Raw genomic sequence first — 19,870 nt, forward strand, 5'->3', positions numbered from 1 at the left:
CTTGGGGACCCAACCGCAGGGAACCTCCCTGCTGAGGTCCATGGGGGCACAAGACGTGCTCTTGCCTGGTACCTTGTGGTTCTCCACTGGCACCCCATGCCTAAAAGCATCCCAGTGCAGAGGGACCCCGCTCTCAGTCTCACCTCAGGGTCCGTCAGGTTCTCAAACTGAGGGCTGTGCCCCCAAAACACCCGGGATGATGGGAGGCCAGGAGACCCAACGAGCAGAGGTCCCAACAGCAGGAGATGGCATCTGCCAAGACCACTTGCCAGAAGGAAACACAGGTACATTGTGCCTGGTCCTCTCTCCATTTTCCCCAGAGATGAAGGACATCCCAAAACCGGGAAAGGTGCAGAACCAAAGGTTTACCCACATTTGTCCTTTATCCTGTGACGCTTCAGAAGGGCTGGAGAGCAGGGTCCCCAAATTAGGAACACAATCAGTCAGGGTTGCTTGGGGTCCATCACATTCAGAAATAAAATGAAAGCCCTCCATGCAAGCCCCCATGCTTCTTATCCTAGGTGAATCTGTCCCCTACAGCCTGCCAGGGAAGCTCCAGGAGCTCACCAGGTGCTGGAAGAAACATCTCAAGATGGACTGGAAAAGCTGGGCAGTGCCAGCATGAGATCGCCCCCCCAGGCCATGGCTGAGAGGGGAGCAGGTGGTCTGCAGGACATTCAAGCAGCACAAAACCTGAAATAATTTCCTCCAGCAGTGAGGCCATCCCTTTCCTTGCCAACTACCAAGCTGGTGTAGGCCATAAGGCTTGGTGACCTTATCCATTGCCTGGTGACCATGCAACACATGATCCCAGCACATGAGAAAAGCCTTAATTCCAAGATGGGTATCTCTGGGAGCAGCCACCCTTGGGCTTGAACCACGAGATGGTCCTCTCCTCCCTTCTGAAATGCAGCAGATCAGGATGGTAAACCTGCCTTTGGCCTCCAGGATGCCCACAGGGCAGGATGCCCATCAAAGGTTGTCCAACCACAAGAGCACACAGAGTCTAGCGACCACCTCCCTAGTGCCACCTGAGATGCCCTCAATCACCCCAGATACTCATGGGGGGCTGGCATATAGGACATAGGGACTATAAGAGATGCAAGCTCTCCTGGAAGAGGAGCTGAAGGCCACCTGGGTACCCCAGATCATCTCTGATGGCCTTGGGAGTTGAATGCAACCCCAGATCTCCATCAACCATTTGGAGTGCTTGATTCAGCTGCTCCTACTGAGCCAATACGCATCACTGCAGGTGCCTTCAGGTGTGCGAGACACCTGCAGAGGCAAAAAAGTGACATGGAAGAGACCTGGAATGACATAAATGACACTACAAAGGCAGCCACCTCCTGCTACCAGTGCAATCAGGTGTCCTCCAGATCCCACATCCTCAAGCTTTTCCTTTTTTACGAGATTTCCCCGCCTCTACTCAGGACCACGAGTTAAAGGAACGGGTGAGTTTGGGTGGGATATGGCCTAAGGGGAGTTGCCTCTGCTCTGTAGTTGGGGTGAAGGGGCCCCCGCTGCTACAACATGCATCATGCAAGTGCTTCATGGTCAATATGACACCTCCAGTGTCTCACCAAGCCTTAAAGGATGAAGGACCACACAGGCAGTCTGTTTCCAGAGCTGCAGGTACAAACCCCTCTCCCTGCCACCATGCAGACACAGCAGATCCCACAATGGGAACCTATTGAGATGTGTCCACCACCAGCTGGACGTTCAGGGACTGGGTCAACCCTGAAATCAAACTCGCAGCCAGGAACAGCCTTACAAAGAGGCCAGAGCTACCCCACTGCTGTCTCAAGGGCTGAAGTGAGAGGAAGTTGGGAAGCTGTGGGGCAGAATCCCAAACGCATCTGGCTGGCCCATCTTGCACCCAACTTCTGCAGGGTACAGGCTTGGCAGTATTGTGTGAGATCCACCTCACACCCAGGATTTGGTGGGTCTCTCCTTATGATGTCTGCCAGCAACACATGCCAGGTGACCTCTCGCCCATGTCTGAAGGATGCTGGGAGAAAGTACTGGGTGGGAAGGTATCGGGAAGGAGGTGAGACCACCAAGGACTATACCAGCACGAAAAGCCCGTGTCAAGACCCAGCTGGACACAGCCATGAGGTAGAGGAGGCAATGAGACAGAGCTGTTGTCAAATAACCATCCTGTAATTAGTGTGCAGAGCGCGGAGGAGCACGCACATCCCACCCCCCAGTTCCCAGCGCTACACGGACCATACGAAAAGGGGGACAGGGTGGGACCCGGGATCTTCAGGAGTCCAAGAGAAAGCACAAGGGCACCAGTATGGGCAAGGACTTGGTTCCTGTCTCGCCCTCACAAGCAAAGGTCCGTGTGCCACCCTCTGCCCAGCAGCCATCAGCCGAGGGGGGACAAATCCAGGCTCCGGCAGCAGCGCAGGGGTAGCTCTGGGAAGCGAGAGGGGGATGATGATGATGCACGGTGCTGGTCATGTCTCACTTGCCCATACCTGATCCAGGTTCCTGCCTGGAAAGTCCCAGGAGCAGCTGGAGGACTTACAGCTCTGGGTGTCGCTTGCTGAGGCTCCCAAAGTGGATGGCAGCAGCATGTCCCCCCCCTCTCTTCTGCTCCCTACCAGCCTCACCAGCACCCTGGGGCAGAAAAAAAGGGGATGATTAACCAGGTCATTAGCAGCAGCATGAGATATGGACGGGACACTTGAACCCCAAAAGACTTCAGGGGGAGAGGGAGGTGCCTGCTCCTCTCTTCCCCGTAATCCTTTCCGCTGCCCGTACCATCGTCGTATCTCCCTCCCAAAAAACAGGCAAGTTTGTCCCCTCCTGCAGGCAACAGCACGCCCCGACTCCCCGGGAGCCCCCAGCCCAGGCTGAGCCATGCTCTCTGGGATGACTGGGGAGGGGGTCTTGGGATGACTCAAGGAGGGGGGGGGTATCTCAGCCCTCCTCCCCGCACGAGGGCAAAGAAGAGGACTCCTGCCTGCCCACCGGCAGTGTGCCACGAGCCACGGCATGCCATGAGCCATGGCATGCCTGCCAGAAGCTTGCAGCCACCCTGGCCCACGGGCTTGGGGAGGGTCCCGCTGGGATCACCCCCCACAGAGGGAGGAGGAGAGCACGGCACGGGTCCAGGCTTGGCGAAGGGCTGTAGCTCAGGAGAAGCACCGCTGCTTTTGGGGAGTCCGCACTGGTCCTTGGGCACACACACGGGGTCCCCCAGCGTGGGGCTTGTCTGCGATCAGCGGTGGCGTGCTTACAGCCACCGCAGCCTGGCAACACCGTGGCTGCGCTCGCCGCGCCGGGGCTCAGCCGTCACGGTGCACGCGCTGGTGTTGCAGCAGGTTGGAGGGGTGAGCGAAGCCCTTGTCACAGACGCTGCACTTGTAGGGGGTCTCGCCCGTGTGCACCTTCTCGTGCACGGCCAGGTAGGCCAGGTCCTTGAAGAACTTGTGGCAGAAGCTGCACTTGTAGGGCCGCTCCTGGCTGTGTACGCGGTGGTGTTGGAGGAGCAAGGAGGGCCGGGCGAAGGCCTTCCCGCACACCTCGCACTTGTAAGGGCGTTCCCCTGTGTGTGCCCGCTCATGGATCACCAGGTAGGATGACTGCTTGAAGGCCTTCCCACAGGTTTTGCAGACAAAGGGGCGCTCACCGGTGTGGACTCGCTCGTGGGAGGAGAGGGCGTTGGACTGCTTGAAGCCCTTGCCACAGAGCGGGCAAACGAAGGGGCGGTCACCCGTGTGCACCCGCTCGTGCACCTTGAGGCTGTGCCCGTAGGTGAACTTCTTCCCACAGACCCCGCAGACGTGGGGTTTGTCATCGCAGTGCTGGCGCTGGTGGAGGAGGAGGGCGTTGGAGGTGGGGAAGTCCTTCCCACAGTCGGCACACTTGAAGGGCTTCTCAGCACAGTGGGTGAGCGCGTGGCGCTGCAGCTCGTAGGGGGTCTTGAAGCTCTTGGCACAGCGCGGGCAGCGGAAGGGACGCTCACCGCTGTGGATGCGCCGGTGCTCTTGGAGGTTGGAGGAACGCTTGAAGCGCTTGCCGCAGAGCTCGCAGCGGAAAGGTCGTTCCTCCGTGTGGACCAGTCGGTGGCTTTTGAAGTCCGAGTGGCGTTTGAAGGAGGCCTGGCAGAGGTCGCAGCGAAAGGGACGCTCCTCGTTGTGTACCACCTCGTGGCTGAAGAGCTCCCAGGCCCGCTTGAAGGCCTTCTCGCAGACGCCGCACTGGAAGGGCTTCTCGTCCACGATCACCTCGCGGATCTCCAGCTCACCGATGCCGCTCGCTCCCCGCTTCGGGTGGGTTGGCAGCCCCACTGCTGCCTCCTCCAGCTCGCCCACTGTGCTCCCCAGGACCAGCTTGGCAGTGGAGTAGATCCCGCGCTCATCAATCAGCTGTACAAAGTCCGGCTTAGGACGGGCATCATCAGAAAGAGTCAGCTCAGGAGAGCAGGACCGAGACCGTCTCTCCTCCTCTTCCTCACTGCTCTGTGGTGTCTCCTCCAGCCCATTCTCCATCTCCCTCTGTCTGAAGTCACCCGTCCGGCCCCAGATCAACTGCAGCCTTTTCCCCTGGGAGGGTCCTGGCTCCTCGGCACTCTCCCCGCGTCCTGGGGATGCGGGGGCTCGGCTTGTCTCAGGCTTCAGGCACAGCCGGTGCTTCCGCCGGCATGGCCGCAGCTCCCCCAGCGCCTGGTGGCATGGGGAAGCCCCCTCGCCTTCGCCAGTCTTCTGGCAGGGCCTGCCTGCACCCCGAGGGGAGAGAGAGCCTTGCCTGCGGCAGCACCGTCCCGAGTGGTGCGGAGAGGCTTGCCCCAGCCGCTCTGGGGAGCCTTCCCCCTGCTCTTCTCTTGGCTGCACCCCAGCTGTGTCCTCCTCCTGAGCCTCCTCCTGCTCTTCTTCACCTTCAGGCCTATCTCCTTCAGAAAGGGGGGAGAGCCTCTGGGAAAAGGGGGGCTCGCAGGCTGGAGGACCCAGCTGCCCTTCCATGGCAGCCCCTGCAAAAATGAGAAAGGACAGAGCATGAGAGGAGCAACGGGCTGAAGCAGGATGGTGAGGGAGGAGGCGTGAAGATGAAGACTTGGGTGGCAGCAGCACAGAGGGAGGTCAGAGAGATGCAGATATACAAGGAAGGGAGGGAGACTCTAGAGACAGAGAGAAGGAGGCAGAGACAGACTCAACAGTTTGTAAACCCTAGCATCCCCACTCCCTTTCCCCTTCAGGGAGTCGAGGTGCAGGCAGTCCTAATGCCACAGCAACAGCCCAGATGGGTACTTAGACTTTTTACCCGTAAGCCTGTTACTAGCACCCAAAACCAGCTGCTATCCATAGCAGGGAGCAATTCACTCCCTCGCAGGGCCTGCTCATAGTTACCTGGTCAGAGCAATAACCAAGCGACCAGCCTCAACCGTGTCCCCAGCCATCGAGGGCCATACTGGCTGGCCGGCACCTTCCAGGCAGGGGTTTGAAAAGCTCCTCAGAGGGTGCTCGGTGTTCCCAAGCACCTACGCGACCCCTTGTATATGTAACAAGGAGCTGTCAGCCCTGCCTCAGGCACAGCCGGTGGATGCACGGAGAGATTCAGGCCCCAGCTCCTGGGGATTTATCAGCATGACTTGGCTCCAGAGCATATCAGGGTGATTTTTCAGATCACCTTCTCAACAAATGTTTCTCTCTCAGGCCAGTGTTTCTCCAGGCTCCATCCAAGCCCACTGATACCTCCAGAGCCTGTTCAGCAGTTGCACAGCTCGACAAGAGACGCCAGGCTCTGATATTCACCTTGGGGATCCCCTGGGCTGGATTCGCTGTCCCCATTCGGGACACTGCATGTGGATCAGTTTAGTCAAGGGAGGGGACAAAGGCTGAAGCCCAATCCATCTCCTGAAACTCCGCATGAAATCACACCCTGCAAGGGCCTGATGCACAGGCAAAGAGTGACCAGCTAAAACAAGGAGCTCCTCGTCACAAACAGCTAAATTCAGGTGGTTCAGTCTCACCTTCCATGTCTGGAGACATCCTGGTGAGAGGCAGCGGGACGGAGGGGACATCAGGAGCAGCAGATGCTTTAAGAGCCTCCAAGCACCACGTTGCACAGAGGAGAGCGCTCCCACCGACCCGATGCCAACATGGCGAGGAAGCTGCCACAAAGCCAGACACAAAACTGCCCTAAAGGCACCCAAGAAGGGGCTCCTGTGGGCGTGAGCAGGGAAACAGCTGCCAGAGAGTAAAAAGCAGAAGAGAGGAAAGGTACGGGCTGGGAAGGCAGCATGCCAAAGCCTCCCAAGTACGGCTAAGTGCTGGAGACCTGCTGGTACGGTTGGACCTGCAAAAACCGATAAACTCTGACACAAAGACATCGCTGAGTCTGTCCAAGGCCACCGGACTGCACTGGCATTTGTGATGGGGGATGTAATTTGGTATAACTCGGTGGCTGCTAGACATGGACGGGAGTTTGTGGGATTACAGACAGCCAGTGACACAACAAGGTCTTTCCGAGGGGTTTTCTGAACCCCCCAGCACCCCGATACCAGTGGGATGGTATCGCAGCTGGGGATGGAGCTTCAACCAGACAACTGCAAAGGAAGGCAAGATGGCGAGCTAGGGAGGAATGAGCTTAATGCTATTAATAACCACTTTGATCCCATTAAAGCTTAACGAGTAAAAGGTGCTCCAAGAAACATTGCTGCTCGCCCACACCTCCCACCCCTGGCCAGGTCGAAAGGAGTGGAGAAGGGAATTCGTGACCAAAGCAAGAGGGTGCCCAGGAGCGATTTGGTCTTGCCAGCACAGAGTGAGTAAAGTCAGTCCAAAGGGTAACGCAAGAACACCGGGATGGAACACCCTGGTAAAGCAAAGCCAAGGAATTGCACATTGAAAAGAGAGATGAAGATGACAGTTGAATATATTACAAATAGAAAAGGCTAAAGTGGACAGCAAGTTGAATAAGTGAGAACGACAGATGTAGATAAAAGCCAATAAAAACCCCGTACCAGCAGAAATCCTTATTTAGGTGAACTGAGACACTTTCGGCTCCCTGCTGGGACAGGCACTCACAAGATGCTCCTGTTGTTGTTTAAATTGCTCAGCCCTGAGTCTTTACTGCACAAGTAACACCAGAAGCTGAGAAGAAGTCTCAGGATTACCCTCTCCCGGGGCATGCTCGCCTTTCTGGGATGGATTTGACCATTTCTCGCCCAGGGGGCTGTGGAGCCCTTCCCTTTGGGTTGAGACTTCAGGGTGACACTGGGCAGGGGGAACAGAAAGCCCCCCGCAACCAGAGGGGAGAACAAACCTGCAGCCTCGGGTCCCCCTGCTCTCAAATCCAGGTGTTAAAAGAGGGAATGGCCTGCGGGGGTGGAATGGGATGGCACAGAACAGGCTGGGAGCAGGACATGAACACAGCGGGACACGGAGGAGGAGACTTGCACAAGCAGGTGGGGAAGAGCCCCATGCCCGCCGTTTTGTTGGAAACATGCTTCCCTGGTTCTGAAAAAGGCAAATATTAAGGCTGCCTTTGCTGCTGTCTGGACATCCAGCACGTCCCGGCTCACTCGCCACCGTGAATTCAGGCAGGATGATAAATCTGGTGTTTTCTGGTGCTGTGTGATAGCTATGGCAGTGTCACCAATGGGTTTTAGGGTTTCCCTACCTGCCGCAGCTCTAGGTACAGCTACGTGGGTGCCCCTTGAGGCCTGCCACAGTGGGGGGTTGTTAGTTGGGAGAGGAGTGGGACGAGATGCTGGACTTACTGGGGGCCAGGAGGGATCCAACACCACCAGTTGGTTTAAACCAAGGGGTTTTGGAGGGGTCTGCTCTTGGGGAAGGGATCAAAGCGTACAGGCAGCACCCGTGGACCTCACAAGCCAGAGGAACAGAAAGGGGCAAAGCAAGAAAAGCACAAGGGCGGCAAGGCGACATATTTCGGGGAAAAAACAGCAAGTGTCTGCTGGAGCGGAGCCTCTATGTGCCAAAGCAGAGAAGATTTGGGGGGTTCAGCCTGAGACAGATGACCACAAGGGTCCCAAAAAAGCTTACTTGCTCCTAAAAGGCAGCAAGAGAGGTATGCCCTGGGCGGGCAGCGTTGCGGCTGAGCCGAACCCAGGTGAAAACAGCTTGGGTGAAGACAGGATGACGGTGAGTTCCCATTTTGGAGAGAGTAACGATACTGATCGGAGCGACCGGTCCTACCCACGGAGCAAGATGTGGGTGTATCGAGTGTAGTCGTGAAGGAATTGCTGCCCGCAGGCTCTAAATAAAAGCGAAAAAATATGTCGGGAAGGGAAAAAGAATAATTTCAATGGAGGGCCGGGGCCAGTGTGGGAGCAAAGAGGCAATAAACAGCAATGGAGGAATTTGCTGCAGCGGAAAAGGCTCCAACTGCAGCTGTGTAGGAGCTGCTGGGCCAAAAATACACGATTTTTTCACCCCCCCAGTAGTGTCAGCAACACCCCCAGCCCACCCAGCATCCCCAGTGCCGGTGGAATGGCCAGGACTCTCCCCCCAGCCCAGCCCTTCACCCCTTTTCCATCCCCCAGAACACCCCAGATACTCCCAGCGTGGCCCAGTTTTCCCCCAGTATCAACAAGGATCCTCCGTGCATATCCTGATATCGCCCTCCCCAAGAACAGCACAAGCCATCCCAGCATGTCCCAGTCTCCCCTGGTACCACCCCAGACACTCCCGTCACATCCGCCTCCCAAAACCCACTACGACCAGAAACTCCCAGTATGCCCCAGCCCTCCCCAGTATCAACCAAACTCTCGTCTCATCCTCAATCCCCATTACAACCATCCCCCCTCCCAGTATAACCAGACCTTCTCATCTCACTGCTCTCCCCCATGCCCATTACAACCAGACTCCCCCAGTATGCCCCAATCCCTCCCAGTATCAACCAGGCTCCTGCATCTCACCGTCCTCTCCCATCCCCATTACAACCAGACTCTCCAGCATGTCCCAGTCTTCCCAGTATCAACCAGACTCTTTCATTTCATGCCACACTCCCGTTACAACCAGACCCCCCAGCATGTCCCAGTCCCCCCCAGTATCAGCCAGACCCTCTCATTGCCCTCCCCACACGCCATTGCAGCCAGTCCCTCCCAGTACGCCCTAATCCCTTCCAGAATCAACCAGACCCTCACATCTCAATGACCTCCCCTTCCCCCATTCCAGCCAGACCCCCCCAGCATGTCCCAGTCCCCCCAGTACCAACCAGACCCCCTAGTCTCACTGCCCTCCCCCACCCCCTTACCACCACACCCTCCCAGCACACCCCAGTCCCCCCCAGTATCAGACAGACGCCCCCCTCACTGCCCTCACCCCTCCCAGTACGCCCCAGTCCCCTCCCAGTACCAACACCGGCCCTCCCATCTCATCCCTTCCCCCACGCCAGCACAACCAGCCCCCTCGGACGCCCCAGTTCCCCCCCCCAGTATCAACCAGACCCTCCCCACTATCACCGCCAACCCCCAGCCATTTCCCAACGCCACCCCGCCGGTACCACAGTCGTCCCCCCCCGGCCTCCCCCTCCCTCCGGAACCACCGTGGGCTCTTTGTCCCCCGGTACCGCCGCCCCCCGCTCACCGGGCCCCGCCGCTGCCCCCCGGCCGGTGCCGCAGCCCAACGCCTCCCCCAGACCCACTTCCGGCCGCGCTCCGCGCTGCGCGGCAACGCCACTTCCGGGGGCGGGGCGGGGGCGAAGGAAGGCGCATGCGCACGGTGCGGAGCCGAGAGGCGGTGTGGGGAGCTGAGCGGGGGGCTGTGCGCATGCGCGGGGCTGTGGGCTGGGGCGCGTGCGGGGCCAGGCGTGTGCAATGCGGGGGCGTGCCTGGAGCGCGTGTGTGGGCGCGGGGATACGCGTGGGTGTGTGGCGACACGCGTGTGCAATGCGGGGGCGTGCCTGGAGCGCATGTGTGAGTGTGGGGATACGCGTGTGCAATGCGGGGGCGTGCCTGGAGCGCATGTGTGAGTGTGGGGATGCGCGTGTGTGTGTGGCGACACGCGTGTGCAATGCAGGGGCATGCCTGGAGCACATGTGTGCGTGTGGGGATACGCATGTGCAACGCGGGGGCGTGCCTGGAGCACGTGTGCGGGCGCGGAGACACGCGTGTGCAATGTGGGGATGTGCCTGGAGCGCGTGTGTGCGCACGGGGACAGGCATGTGCAATGCGGGGACGTGCGTGGAGCACATGTGTAGGTGTGGGGACATGCGTGTGCGTGTGGGGACGCGCGTGTGCAATGCGGGGCTGTGCCTGGAGCGCACGTGTGGGCGTGGGGACACGCGTGTGCAATGCAGGGACCTGCCTGGAATGTCTGTGTGCATAGAGACTCACGTGCGTGTGGTGACACTTCTGTGCAATGGAGGCACATGCTTGGGGATGCACACGTGCAGTGCAGGGACACAGCTGGAGCACGTGTCTGTGCATGGGGACACACGTGCCTGGAGCACATGGGTGTGCATGGGGGGGGCACACGTGCAATGCAGGGACGTTCTTGGAGCACGTGTGTTTGCACATGGAGACGTGTGTTGCATGGCAGGGAGCACGTGTGTGCAGAGAGGGGTCCCCCACGGAGCAAGGCCAAGCTCCTCACCTTGCAACCACGCTGTAGGTGCTGCCTGGGCCTCACCAGGCTCGTCCCGGCTGCCCCCGTCCTTGGCGCTGGGGCAGCATCTCCTGGTCGGTGAAGATGAGGAGACACAGAACGGGGCCTGACCCTGGCGATGAAACAGAGACACGGGAAGTAGAATCATGGAGTCACGGAATGGTTTGGGGTGGGAGGGACCTTTGAAGATCAACCAGTGCCTGCCCGTCACGTGCAAGGACATCAACTAGATCAGGTTGCCCAAAGCCCCATCCAACCTGTCCTTGAATGATTCCAGGGATGGGGCATCTACCACCTCTCTGGGCAACCTGTGCCAGTGTTTCACCACCTCATCGTAGAAAGGAGATGCGTAACCCTGCATAACCCTGAAGGGTTCATGTCTTCAGGTCGTCACCCTGCTAACCCAACTGGTCCTTTGGGATTCACTGTGGGGAAGCTCTGAGATCTTCCTACCACCCAACCCTACCTTCATCTGCCAAGGTGGCAATGCAGGAGACTCAAGATAAACCAAGAACGCAGTCACTGTCAGCCCTTGGGCAAACATTTTCAAAGAGCTCAAATACTTGCTGTTGGTTTGAAACGGCTGGAAGCGATTCAAGGGACCCATGGATCATGCAGCTCTTTAAGTTTGCCAGGAGGCAAAGCAAACAAGGAGACACAAAGCTACTTGGAGCTGCACCAAGCAGGGAAAGAAACGCAGGCGCTGGTTGAAAACACCGTATTTCAAAAAATTAGAAAGAAAAAAAGGCCAACCAAGGTTGCAAATAACCAGTTGGAGGAGGTGAAGGAGGTCTTTGGAGGTGCCCAGTGCAATCGACCCAGATGAGCAATGTCCCCACATCTCCCCAGGTTGTTTGGACCACCTGTGTTGCAGAGCAACTTGCTGCCATCCAGAGGGACCTTGAGAGGCTTGAGAGGTGGGCCCATGCAGACCATATGAAGTTCAACAAGGCCAAGTGCAAGGTCCTGCACGTGGGTTGGCACAATCACAAGCACAGCTGTAGGCTGGGTGAGGAATGGATTGAAAGCAGCCCTGAGGAGAAGGACTTGGGGGTGTTGATTGATGAAAAGCTCAACATGACCCAGCAGTGTGCGCTTGCAGCCCAGAAAGCCAACCGTGTCCTGGGCTGCATCAAAAGAGGTGTGACCAGCAGGTCGAGGGAGGGGATCCTGCCCCTCTACTCCACTCTGGTGAGACCCCACCTGCATTACTGTGTCCATCTCTGGGGGCCCCAGTACAGGAGAGACATGGAGCTGTTGGAGCGAGTCCAGAGGAGGCCACAAAGCTGATCAGAGGGCTGGAGCACCTCTGCTATGAGGACAGGCTGAGAGAGTTGGGGTTGTTCAGCCTGGAGAAAAGGCGGCTCCGGGGAGATCTAATTGCGGCTTTCCAGTACCTGAAGGGGCCTACAGGAAAGATGGTGAGGGCCTGTTTATCAGGGAGTGTAGTGACAGGACAAGGGGGGATGGGTTCAAGCTGAAGGAGGGACAATTTAGCTTAGATGTTAGGAAGAAATTCTTTACTGTGAGAGTGGTGAGGCACTGGAACAGGTTGCCCAGAAAGGTTGTAGAGGTCCCATCCCTGGCAGTGTTAAAGACCAGGTTGGATGAGGCTTTGGGCAACATGGTCTAGTGGAGGGTGTCCGTGCCTGCAGCAGGGGGGTTGGAACTAGATGATCTTTGAGGTCCCTTCCAACCCAAATCATTCTATGAGTCTACGATTTTTGCTGCTTTATTTATTTATTTCTGATTTTCCACCCAACTGGGGACAATGTTTTGTTCGAGCTGCAGCAGCAGAGGAATTGCACAGGCCCCTGGAAAGCATGACGTGTTCGATTTCTGTTCCACTTTATCACAAATGGGTTTTCTTTAACAAGACTTCACTCCTCTGTTTCTACTTTAATTAATTTTAAAGTGATAACTTTGATTAAGTAACTAATTTTGATTCATTCTAAATTGCTGTGGATTCTGGTTTGGGTAAGTTTGGGATTTCCTAGTGCTGAAGAAATTAATTTAATATAGTCATACCTCATCACTATGTTATAAAAGGCTAGCATGCATAAATTCATTCTTAGCTTTCAAATATTTGATCTGGAATTGTTGTGTGTTAATGTTTTTAATACTTGTCAATCTGTATAATCACAGGCTTTTCCTTAAAGTTTAACTTAAATGGCCTGGCTGCAGTTTAAAATCCTTTCTTTTCTTTTCTTTTTTTCTTTTTTCCCCAGTAATATGGATGGGTTTTTTTAAGAAGAAGATTTAAAAATATCTAACACTTAATATTTTTTTCTGTTTGTTTTCTCTATATCTTAACTAAGCGAACACTGCTTACAATATTTTAATGCCTTTGAGTATGATGATCTATGTATTTCTAAAATACAGATGATGCCATTTTTTAACTAACAAATTCATCCATGCCAAGGTGTTTACAAACATATTTGTTACCTAATGTTTAATAATTATTTAGGCTAGTATGCTTACTTTTTGGAGGTGGGCAAACCTACAGTTATTTATTAACTGTTGATTATATAAAAAAGCAGATAAATTTCTTTTAGGGCTGCTCTGAAAAATGCAGATACCCACTCAGATTGCAAAGAAAGAAAAAATGGTAATACTTTGAGGTTTTCCCTGTAGTCTTTAGTTTTGCTTAATTTATTTCTTAACTCAAAGCAGGGAAGGTGATGGGTTACTTTAATTTCCCACTTCCACCATTAACCTCCTACCCAGAGGTGGGTTAACATTCCTCTTTGAAGTGTTTAAACATTTCTTAATCCCATTTTCTCTCCTGTTTGCTTGGAAAACAAAGCAGGATCGAAAGGGAAATTGCTGCTTTAGTTGGTTGTCTTAAAAAAACAAGTGTCCTATGCCGCTCAAAGCCAATATTTGCCACTTCTCAAACTCTGCACACACCTCATGGATTTATTTTTCAGTCTGCTTTTATCAGCATATCGCATTACCTAAAGTTTTCAAAAGAGCAGTCCTTTTGCAAGAAAGCTGAATACTTGCTGCACTCCTAGGGGAACATGTAGAAAATACTTCTAATTTTGCCGATGACTGCATGGCTGCCGTATTTACAAGAGGCGTTGGTTGCTTCTAATTAATGGCATTAAAGTTCCCTGTCCTTGGATATACAGCAGACCATATAGTGCCTCAGTGGAGGAAGGACTTCTGCTCTTCCTCTCCATGTACTGCAATCATGGAGGTTTTTAATGACAAAGAAGATCTGCCCCATTCCTTATTGCTGTAGCAGCATCTCTGCCTTTTCTGGAGGGACTTTTTTTTTTTCTTTTAATGAGCCATTATAATAATCCATTTTTTAATGGATTTTTTAAAATTACTGGGTTTTACTGGGAAAGGATCTTCAGCTCAGTGAAAATCATTTAATAGTGTATTTGGATGAAAAGGGAGAGGGTTAGGTGGGAATTCGTAGGGGCATGGGAGAAAAGTGGGGTTCTTGGGGTTCAGGGCAGGGGACACAGACCACCGGCTTCCCACCCCGCCGTGCTCCCAAAGGGGGAAGGGATGCCTGCTGGACTTTGGATCTTGTTAATCATTGCTCCAGAATGGTGGCACAAGGATAGCAAACCTTTCCCTCCTCCTTTTTATTCTCCCTCCGAGGACCTGTCGCTCCTGGAGCAGAGCAAAGCTGGGTTTTGGCTACCACACAGGGAAGTTCTACCTCCTGTCCACCTGGCGGGCTAGAGATCCTGCAACAGTGGCTGCTTCACACCCCTCCAGGCTGTGAGGGCAGGTAAACACTGGGGCAGCAAGGGGAGGGAGATGGGAGCTTGGTCCCTTAGCAGGAATTTAGCTGTAGAGCTCCTTAAACACCCTACGAGGCAGCAGTCCCCCATCCTCACAACCTGCTTTTGAGGTAGGGTCCCCATGAGGAAGGACTTTCCTATATAGAAAGGCTGAGAGATTTGGGGTTGTTCACCCTGGAGAAGAGAAGGCTCCAGGGAGACCTTAGAGCACCTTCCAGTCCCTAAAGGGGCTACAGGAAAGCTGGAGAGGGACTGTTGACAAGGTCAGGGAGTGACAGGACAGGGGGAATGGCCTGAAGCTGAAGGAGGGTCGATTGAGATGAGATCTGAGGCAGAAATTCTTTACTGTGAGCGTGCTGAGGCCCTGGCACAGGTTGTCCAGAGAAGCTGTGGCTGCCCCTGGATCCCTGGAAGTGTTCAAGGCCAGGCTGGATGGGATTTGGACAACCTGGGCTGATGGAGGGTGTCCTGGCCCATGGCAGGGAGCTGGAACTGGATGGTGTTTAAGTCCCTTCCCGCCCAAACCATTCTATGGTTCAATGACTGGAGAGTATCTGGGTGGGTTATCCCATAATACACATCCCATATCCCCAGCATCAGGGGATGGAGCCTCTGTTTGGGACCTGCTATGGGGGAGAGAGGTTTCTTGACCTGCCATCAGCACCCTTACCCCATCTCTCTCCCTCCCCATCACAGTGGTGCAGAACTGCAGCACCCCATCCCCACCCAGGTGTGATGCCGGTCCACTACGTGACGTATGAAGGCATTAAATTCCCTCCTGCCTACAACTCTGAGCACAGCCTGAGTTTCACTCACAATGAGTTCCTGGTGCGGGATGATGACATCTTCAATGTCACCTACCCCAAGTCTGGTACGAGGGGTGGACTGAGGGACTGGCGAAGGATGGAGAGGGGCAGGAGAGGGGTGAGGGCTTTGGAAACATCTCCAGGTGTTGTTCAGAGGGTGAATCTTCTCTTATGGTGGGGAACAGGAATGTTTTGGGGTTTTTTTACCGCAGTGGTTGTACATGGGCAGGGCAGCACCATCTCTTCAACACAGACTCAGTGCTAAGGGTGCTGCTGACCATGGAGCCGTGGCACAGAGAGGTCCTCCCATCCTGACCCCCAGGCAAGGTCCTCTGCCCGGCATCTCTGCTTTCCCTGGCAGGCACCGTGTGGATGACCGAGATCCTGAGCCTCATTCGTAGCCGTGGCTGCCCTGGCTGGAGCCAAGCTGTCCTCAATTCTGACCGCATGCCCTGGTTTTCAACCCGTCTGGGTCTGGAGTCAGCCCTCAGCTACCCCTCGCCTCGCCTGCTGACCTGCCACCTCCCCAGGCACATCTTCCCCAAGTCCTTCTCCCATTCCAGTGCCAAGGTGTGATGGGCACCCATGCAAAGCTTGAAGGGGGACAGGGGTGCTGGGAAGACCATTGCCCAGGATCTGGGGAACCTTGGAGTGAGGGGTGTTGGGTGAGGACCTTGATGTTGGCCTAGGAGATTGGTCGGTGTCCTCTGTGCCCTCCAGATGGAAATATGCAGATCCTCATCTCACATCCTTCCCCTCCTGGATATTTTGGAGAGTCTCCAGGGCTCTACGGGACTTGTGTGTTCATGGACATCCCTGCCCAAGGTCTACGTGACAGAGTCTAGCACAGAGTTGGTTCTTGTGTAGCAGACCCCTCCATTTTCAGATCTACCCCAGTGCCAGGGCCTGCAACTCCCCTTCCCCTACTGGGAGCGTGTCACTCCTGTACCCACTCTACCCCAGGTTATTTACACCCTACGGGATCCTCGAGATGTTGTTGTCTCCTACTACTACTTTTCCAAGATGTGCAACAGCTATGAGGATCCTACATCCTTTGAGCAGTTCCTGAGGGACTTTCTGAATGGAGAGTGTGAGTGTGGTTTGGGGCTTACTCTGGGCACAGGGGTGGGTGGTGTCTTCCATCACTTAAGGGTCTTTTGCTACTGTCCACTGACGATGGCTGTGAAGCCAGGCTTGCCACAGGAGAAAGGTGAGTGCTTCTGTGTGGAGAGACACAGAGGTCCACAACATCCTGTTGTGCTTTGAAGCAGATGGAAGGCAGATTTCCCTGCCTTCTGCAGACTTCAGATGTCTTCAGGGACTCTTGGCCAAAAAACCCTGTAAAGCCCTGTCAGGACCTTGCCTATGAGCCTTGCACACCTCTAGCCTCAGCCTCTTCCCACTGTGGAGGTGGCTGGAGAAGAATCCATTGCTGACCTGCAATTGCAGCTGAACCTCCCAGTCCCACCTGCTCCCTGGACACCGTTGCTCTGTCCTGCATCATGGCTGCTCTGCTCCCAACCTTGTGTGAACCCTCCTCAGCCTTGCACATCCGCTGCCCTGACCTACTGCCTTTTGCTTCCCATCAGTGCCCCATGGCTCCTGGTTCGAACACGTCCGAGGCTGGATGGAGATGAAGGACATGGAGAATTTCTTCTTCATCACCTATGAAGAGCTGAAGCAGGTAGTCACCTAGGCAGACACTTCAACTTCAAATGGGCTGGTGTGTCACAAGCCACTTGGTGTTAACAGGCTCTGTCTGTCCCTCCAGGACCTGCGTGGCAGTGTGAGACGTCTCTGCCGGTTTCTGGGGCAGGATTTGGATGATGAGGCCATCTCATCAGTGGTGCAAAATGCGTCCTTCACGGCCATGCGGCAGAACCCAATGTGCAACTCCGTCCTGCTTCCTGCAGACATCATGGACCAGACGAAGGGCCAGTTCCTGAGGAAGGGTGAGCAAGAAGGATCCCATCACAACACCTCACGGAGACCTCCCCCATGAGGTGTCCTTCCCCATGAGGACAACCAGAGCAATGGTGTCTTGGAGAGCCACTTCACAGTGCATTTGGGTCTGAAGAATGGGGTCCATAGAATCATGGGATAGAATAATAGGATAGTTTGGGTTGGAAGGGACCTTTAAAGGTCATCTAGTCCAACCTCCCTGCAATGAGCAGGGAAATCTTCAACTAGATCAGGTTGCTCAGAGCCCTGTCCAACCTGACCTTGAATGTTTCCAGGGATGGGGTTCATCTGTCATTTTGGACAGCCCCCTCATGGTGGTAGCTGGACCCAAGAGCTGAGCCTCTCCCCTTGTGCCTACAGAGCAGAAGGGGGGGTTGCGTGCTGAGGTGGGCTCAGAGCCCAAAACGCTTCTTCCTCAGGCATCTGCGGGGACTGGGAGAACCATTTCACAGTGGCACAGAGTGAGACCTTCGACAAGATCTACCAGGAGAGGATGCGGGGCCTGAACATGGCTTTTCCTTGGGACAGGCATTAGGATTTGTCCTTATCTGAAGCCACCTGCCCACTGGGTATAAACCAGCCACCAGCAACTGGGGTAACTTGCTGCTGTTGGACAGAGGGGGTTGTACCCAGGGCTGAAAATGGTACTGAACCTCAGCGTGCAAGCAATTAATTTCAAAGAATCATAGAATCATTTAGGTTGGAAGAGATCATCAAGTCCAACTGTAAACCTAACACTGCAAGTCCACCATTAAACCATGTCCCTAAGTGCCACGTCTACATGCCTTTTAAATACCTCCAGGGATGGTGACTCAACCAGTTCTCTGGGCAGCCTGTTCCAGTGATTGACAACTGTTTCAGTGAAGAAATTTTTCCTAATATCCAATCTAAACCTCCCCTGGCACAACTCGAGGCCATTTCCTCTTGTCATATCACTTTGTATTAGGTTTGCATGGCAAGGTTTTGGTAGCAGGGGGCTACAGGGGGTGGCTTCTGTGAGAAGGTGCCAGAAGCTTCCCCTGTGTCTGACAGAGCCAATGCCAGCCGGCTCCAAGACAGACCCATCACTGGCCAAGGCCGAGCCCATCAGCGATGGTGGTAGTGCCTCTAGGATAACATATTTAAGAAAAAAAAAGAGCAGGTTTTATGGAGAGAGAAGAGTGAGAAGATGTAAGAAAACTCTGCAGACACCAAGGTCAGTGCAGAAGGAGGGGCAGGAGGTGCTCCAGGCGCCGGAGCAGAGATCCTCCTGCAGCCCGTGGTGAAGACCATGGTGAAGCAGGCTGTCCCCCTGCAGCCCATGGCGGAAGGATGAGGGGGTGTAGAGATTCCACCTGCAGCCTGTGGAGGATGATGGGGAGCAGAGATTCCCATCTGGCCACAACCCCCATTCCCCATCCCCCTGTGCCACTGGTGGGGAGGAGGAAGAGAAATTGGGAGTGAAGTTAAGCCTGGGAAGAAGGGAGGGGTGGGGGAAGGTGTTTTAAGACTTGGTTTTACTTCTCATTACTCTACTCTGGTTTGTTTGGTAATAGGTTAATTTTTCTAAGTTGAGTCTGTTTTGCCCATGATGGTTATTGATGAATGATCTCTCCCTGTCCTTATCTCGACTCATGAGCCCTTCATTATATTTTCTCTCCCCTGTCCAGTTGAGGAGTGGGAGTGATAGAGCAGCTTTGGGGGGCACCTGGCCTCCAGCCAGGGTCAGCCCACCACACGCTTGTTACTTGGGAGAAGAGACCAACACCCACCTCACCACAACCTCCTTTGAGGTAGTTGTAGAGAGTGATAAGGTCTCCCCTCAAGCCTCTTTTCTCCAGACTAAACAACCACGGTTCCCTCAGCCACTCCTCATCAGACCTGTTCTCTAGACCCTTCACCAGCTTCATTGCTCTTCTTTGGACATGCTCTTTCTGCTGCACTTTTGCACCCTTTCACCTTGGGAGAGGTTTTTCTCCAGGGTGTGCCTCTGCTGTCTCTCCCAGGTAGGACCTACCTCCCTGCCCTCCAACACATTCCTCTTCTGCAGGCAGTGGAGAGTAGCATGCGCTGGAGAGCACACAGATGAAACACGTCCTGCCTGTCACATCCACTGGCCAGGACATCTTGTTTGGGAGCTGCAACCAGCCAAAATGTTCTCTTGGTGCTGCTCATCAAACAGCAGAGCTCATCAAACCACTTGAAGGCAGCGGAGTTTCAGGTGTCCTGCCAATGCTACCATAAATGAAATGGTGAGATAGATTATAATAAAATGTGAGCAAAAGCAGGGCTGGCTGACTGCTGGACCCCGGGGACCTGGAAGCCCATTCTGTCCCTTTGCACAGAATGGGTTGAAGAGCAGGATGGCAAAATATCCTCTCCACTTTCCAAACCAAGAATGGGAACTCCTCAGATGCGTAGGACGTGTCCAAGACAGACATGCATGGTCAGCTCTAGGGCCAGGTGTGCTGTACAAGAGTTTAGCAAAGTCTGTGCAGACAAGACCATGTGCCATTGCACCTCTCTTGACCCAGCCTGGTAGGTGATGGGTTTCAATGGGGTGGTATTTAGAAGCACAACCTTGTCCTTGTGCAGAAAGAGGTGTAGTGCAGGATGGCATCTCCCTGGGGATCACAGACAAAAGCATCCCAGGTAATCAGACTTCTACAAGATTTAGATGATTATCCCCACAGAGAGGCTTTGGGGAATCAAAGAAGGGGAAGGACCTTTGTGGATCTTGGCCAAGAGAGGGCTCTGTGGTTTGTGTTCCACAGAGCTG

At 54.6% G+C, this 19,870-nt stretch overlaps 2 protein-coding genes across 3 annotated transcripts; one reads left to right on the forward strand and one right to left on the reverse strand.

Moving 5' to 3' along the window:
• Window positions 1-2,139: 2,139 nt before the first annotated feature.
• Window positions 2,140-9,680, reverse strand: LOC104633537 (uncharacterized). Of its 2 annotated transcripts, XM_075738523.1 has the most exons (4): window positions 9,561-9,680; window positions 8,016-8,228; window positions 5,978-6,170; window positions 2,140-4,978 (listed from the first exon to the last, which is right to left on the reverse strand). In XM_075738523.1, exons 3-4 carry the CDS (start codon window positions 5,994-5,996, stop codon window positions 3,294-3,296), a joined length of 1,704 nt encoding a protein of 567 aa, XP_075594638.1. In that variant the 5' UTR covers window positions 5,997-6,170; window positions 8,016-8,228; window positions 9,561-9,680; the 3' UTR covers window positions 2,140-3,293. The 2 variants fall into 2 exon arrangements, with proteins under 2 accessions (XP_075594638.1, XP_010298080.2); XM_010299778.2 differs by lacking the exons at window positions 8,016-8,228; window positions 9,561-9,680 and having other exon boundaries at window positions 5,978-8,000.
• Window positions 9,681-14,149: 4,469 nt separating this feature from the next.
• SULT2B1 (sulfotransferase family 2B member 1) lies at window positions 14,150-17,881 on the forward strand. The gene is made up of 7 exons (XM_010300464.2): window positions 14,150-14,331; window positions 15,041-15,215; window positions 15,512-15,720; window positions 16,114-16,240; window positions 16,740-16,834; window positions 16,922-17,102; window positions 17,532-17,881. The coding sequence occupies exons 2-7, from the start codon at window positions 15,080-15,082 to the stop codon at window positions 17,645-17,647; spliced, it is 864 nt and encodes a 287-aa protein (XP_010298766.1). The 5' UTR covers window positions 14,150-14,331; window positions 15,041-15,079; the 3' UTR covers window positions 17,648-17,881.
• Window positions 17,882-19,870: the final 1,989 nt, after the last annotated feature.

The sequence above is a fragment of the Balearica regulorum genome, chromosome 33 (assembly GCF_011004875.1).
Source record: "Balearica regulorum gibbericeps isolate bBalReg1 chromosome 33, bBalReg1.pri, whole genome shotgun sequence".
NCBI lineage: Eukaryota > Metazoa > Chordata > Aves > Gruiformes > Gruidae > Balearica > Balearica regulorum.

Excerpts from the sequence above, each read along its gene's own strand:
- SULT2B1 (XM_010300464.2), top strand. The coding sequence starts at position 15,080 with ATGCCGGTCCACTACGTGACGTATGAAGGCATTAAATTCCCTCCTGCC. Across the intron at positions 15,216-15,511 it reads TGTCACCTACCCCAAGTCTG|GCACCGTGTGGATGACCGAG; the intron begins GTACGAGGGGTG and ends TTTCCCTGGCAG. Across the intron at positions 15,721-16,113 it reads TCTCCCATTCCAGTGCCAAG|GTTATTTACACCCTACGGGA; the intron begins GTGTGATGGGCA and ends ACTCTACCCCAG.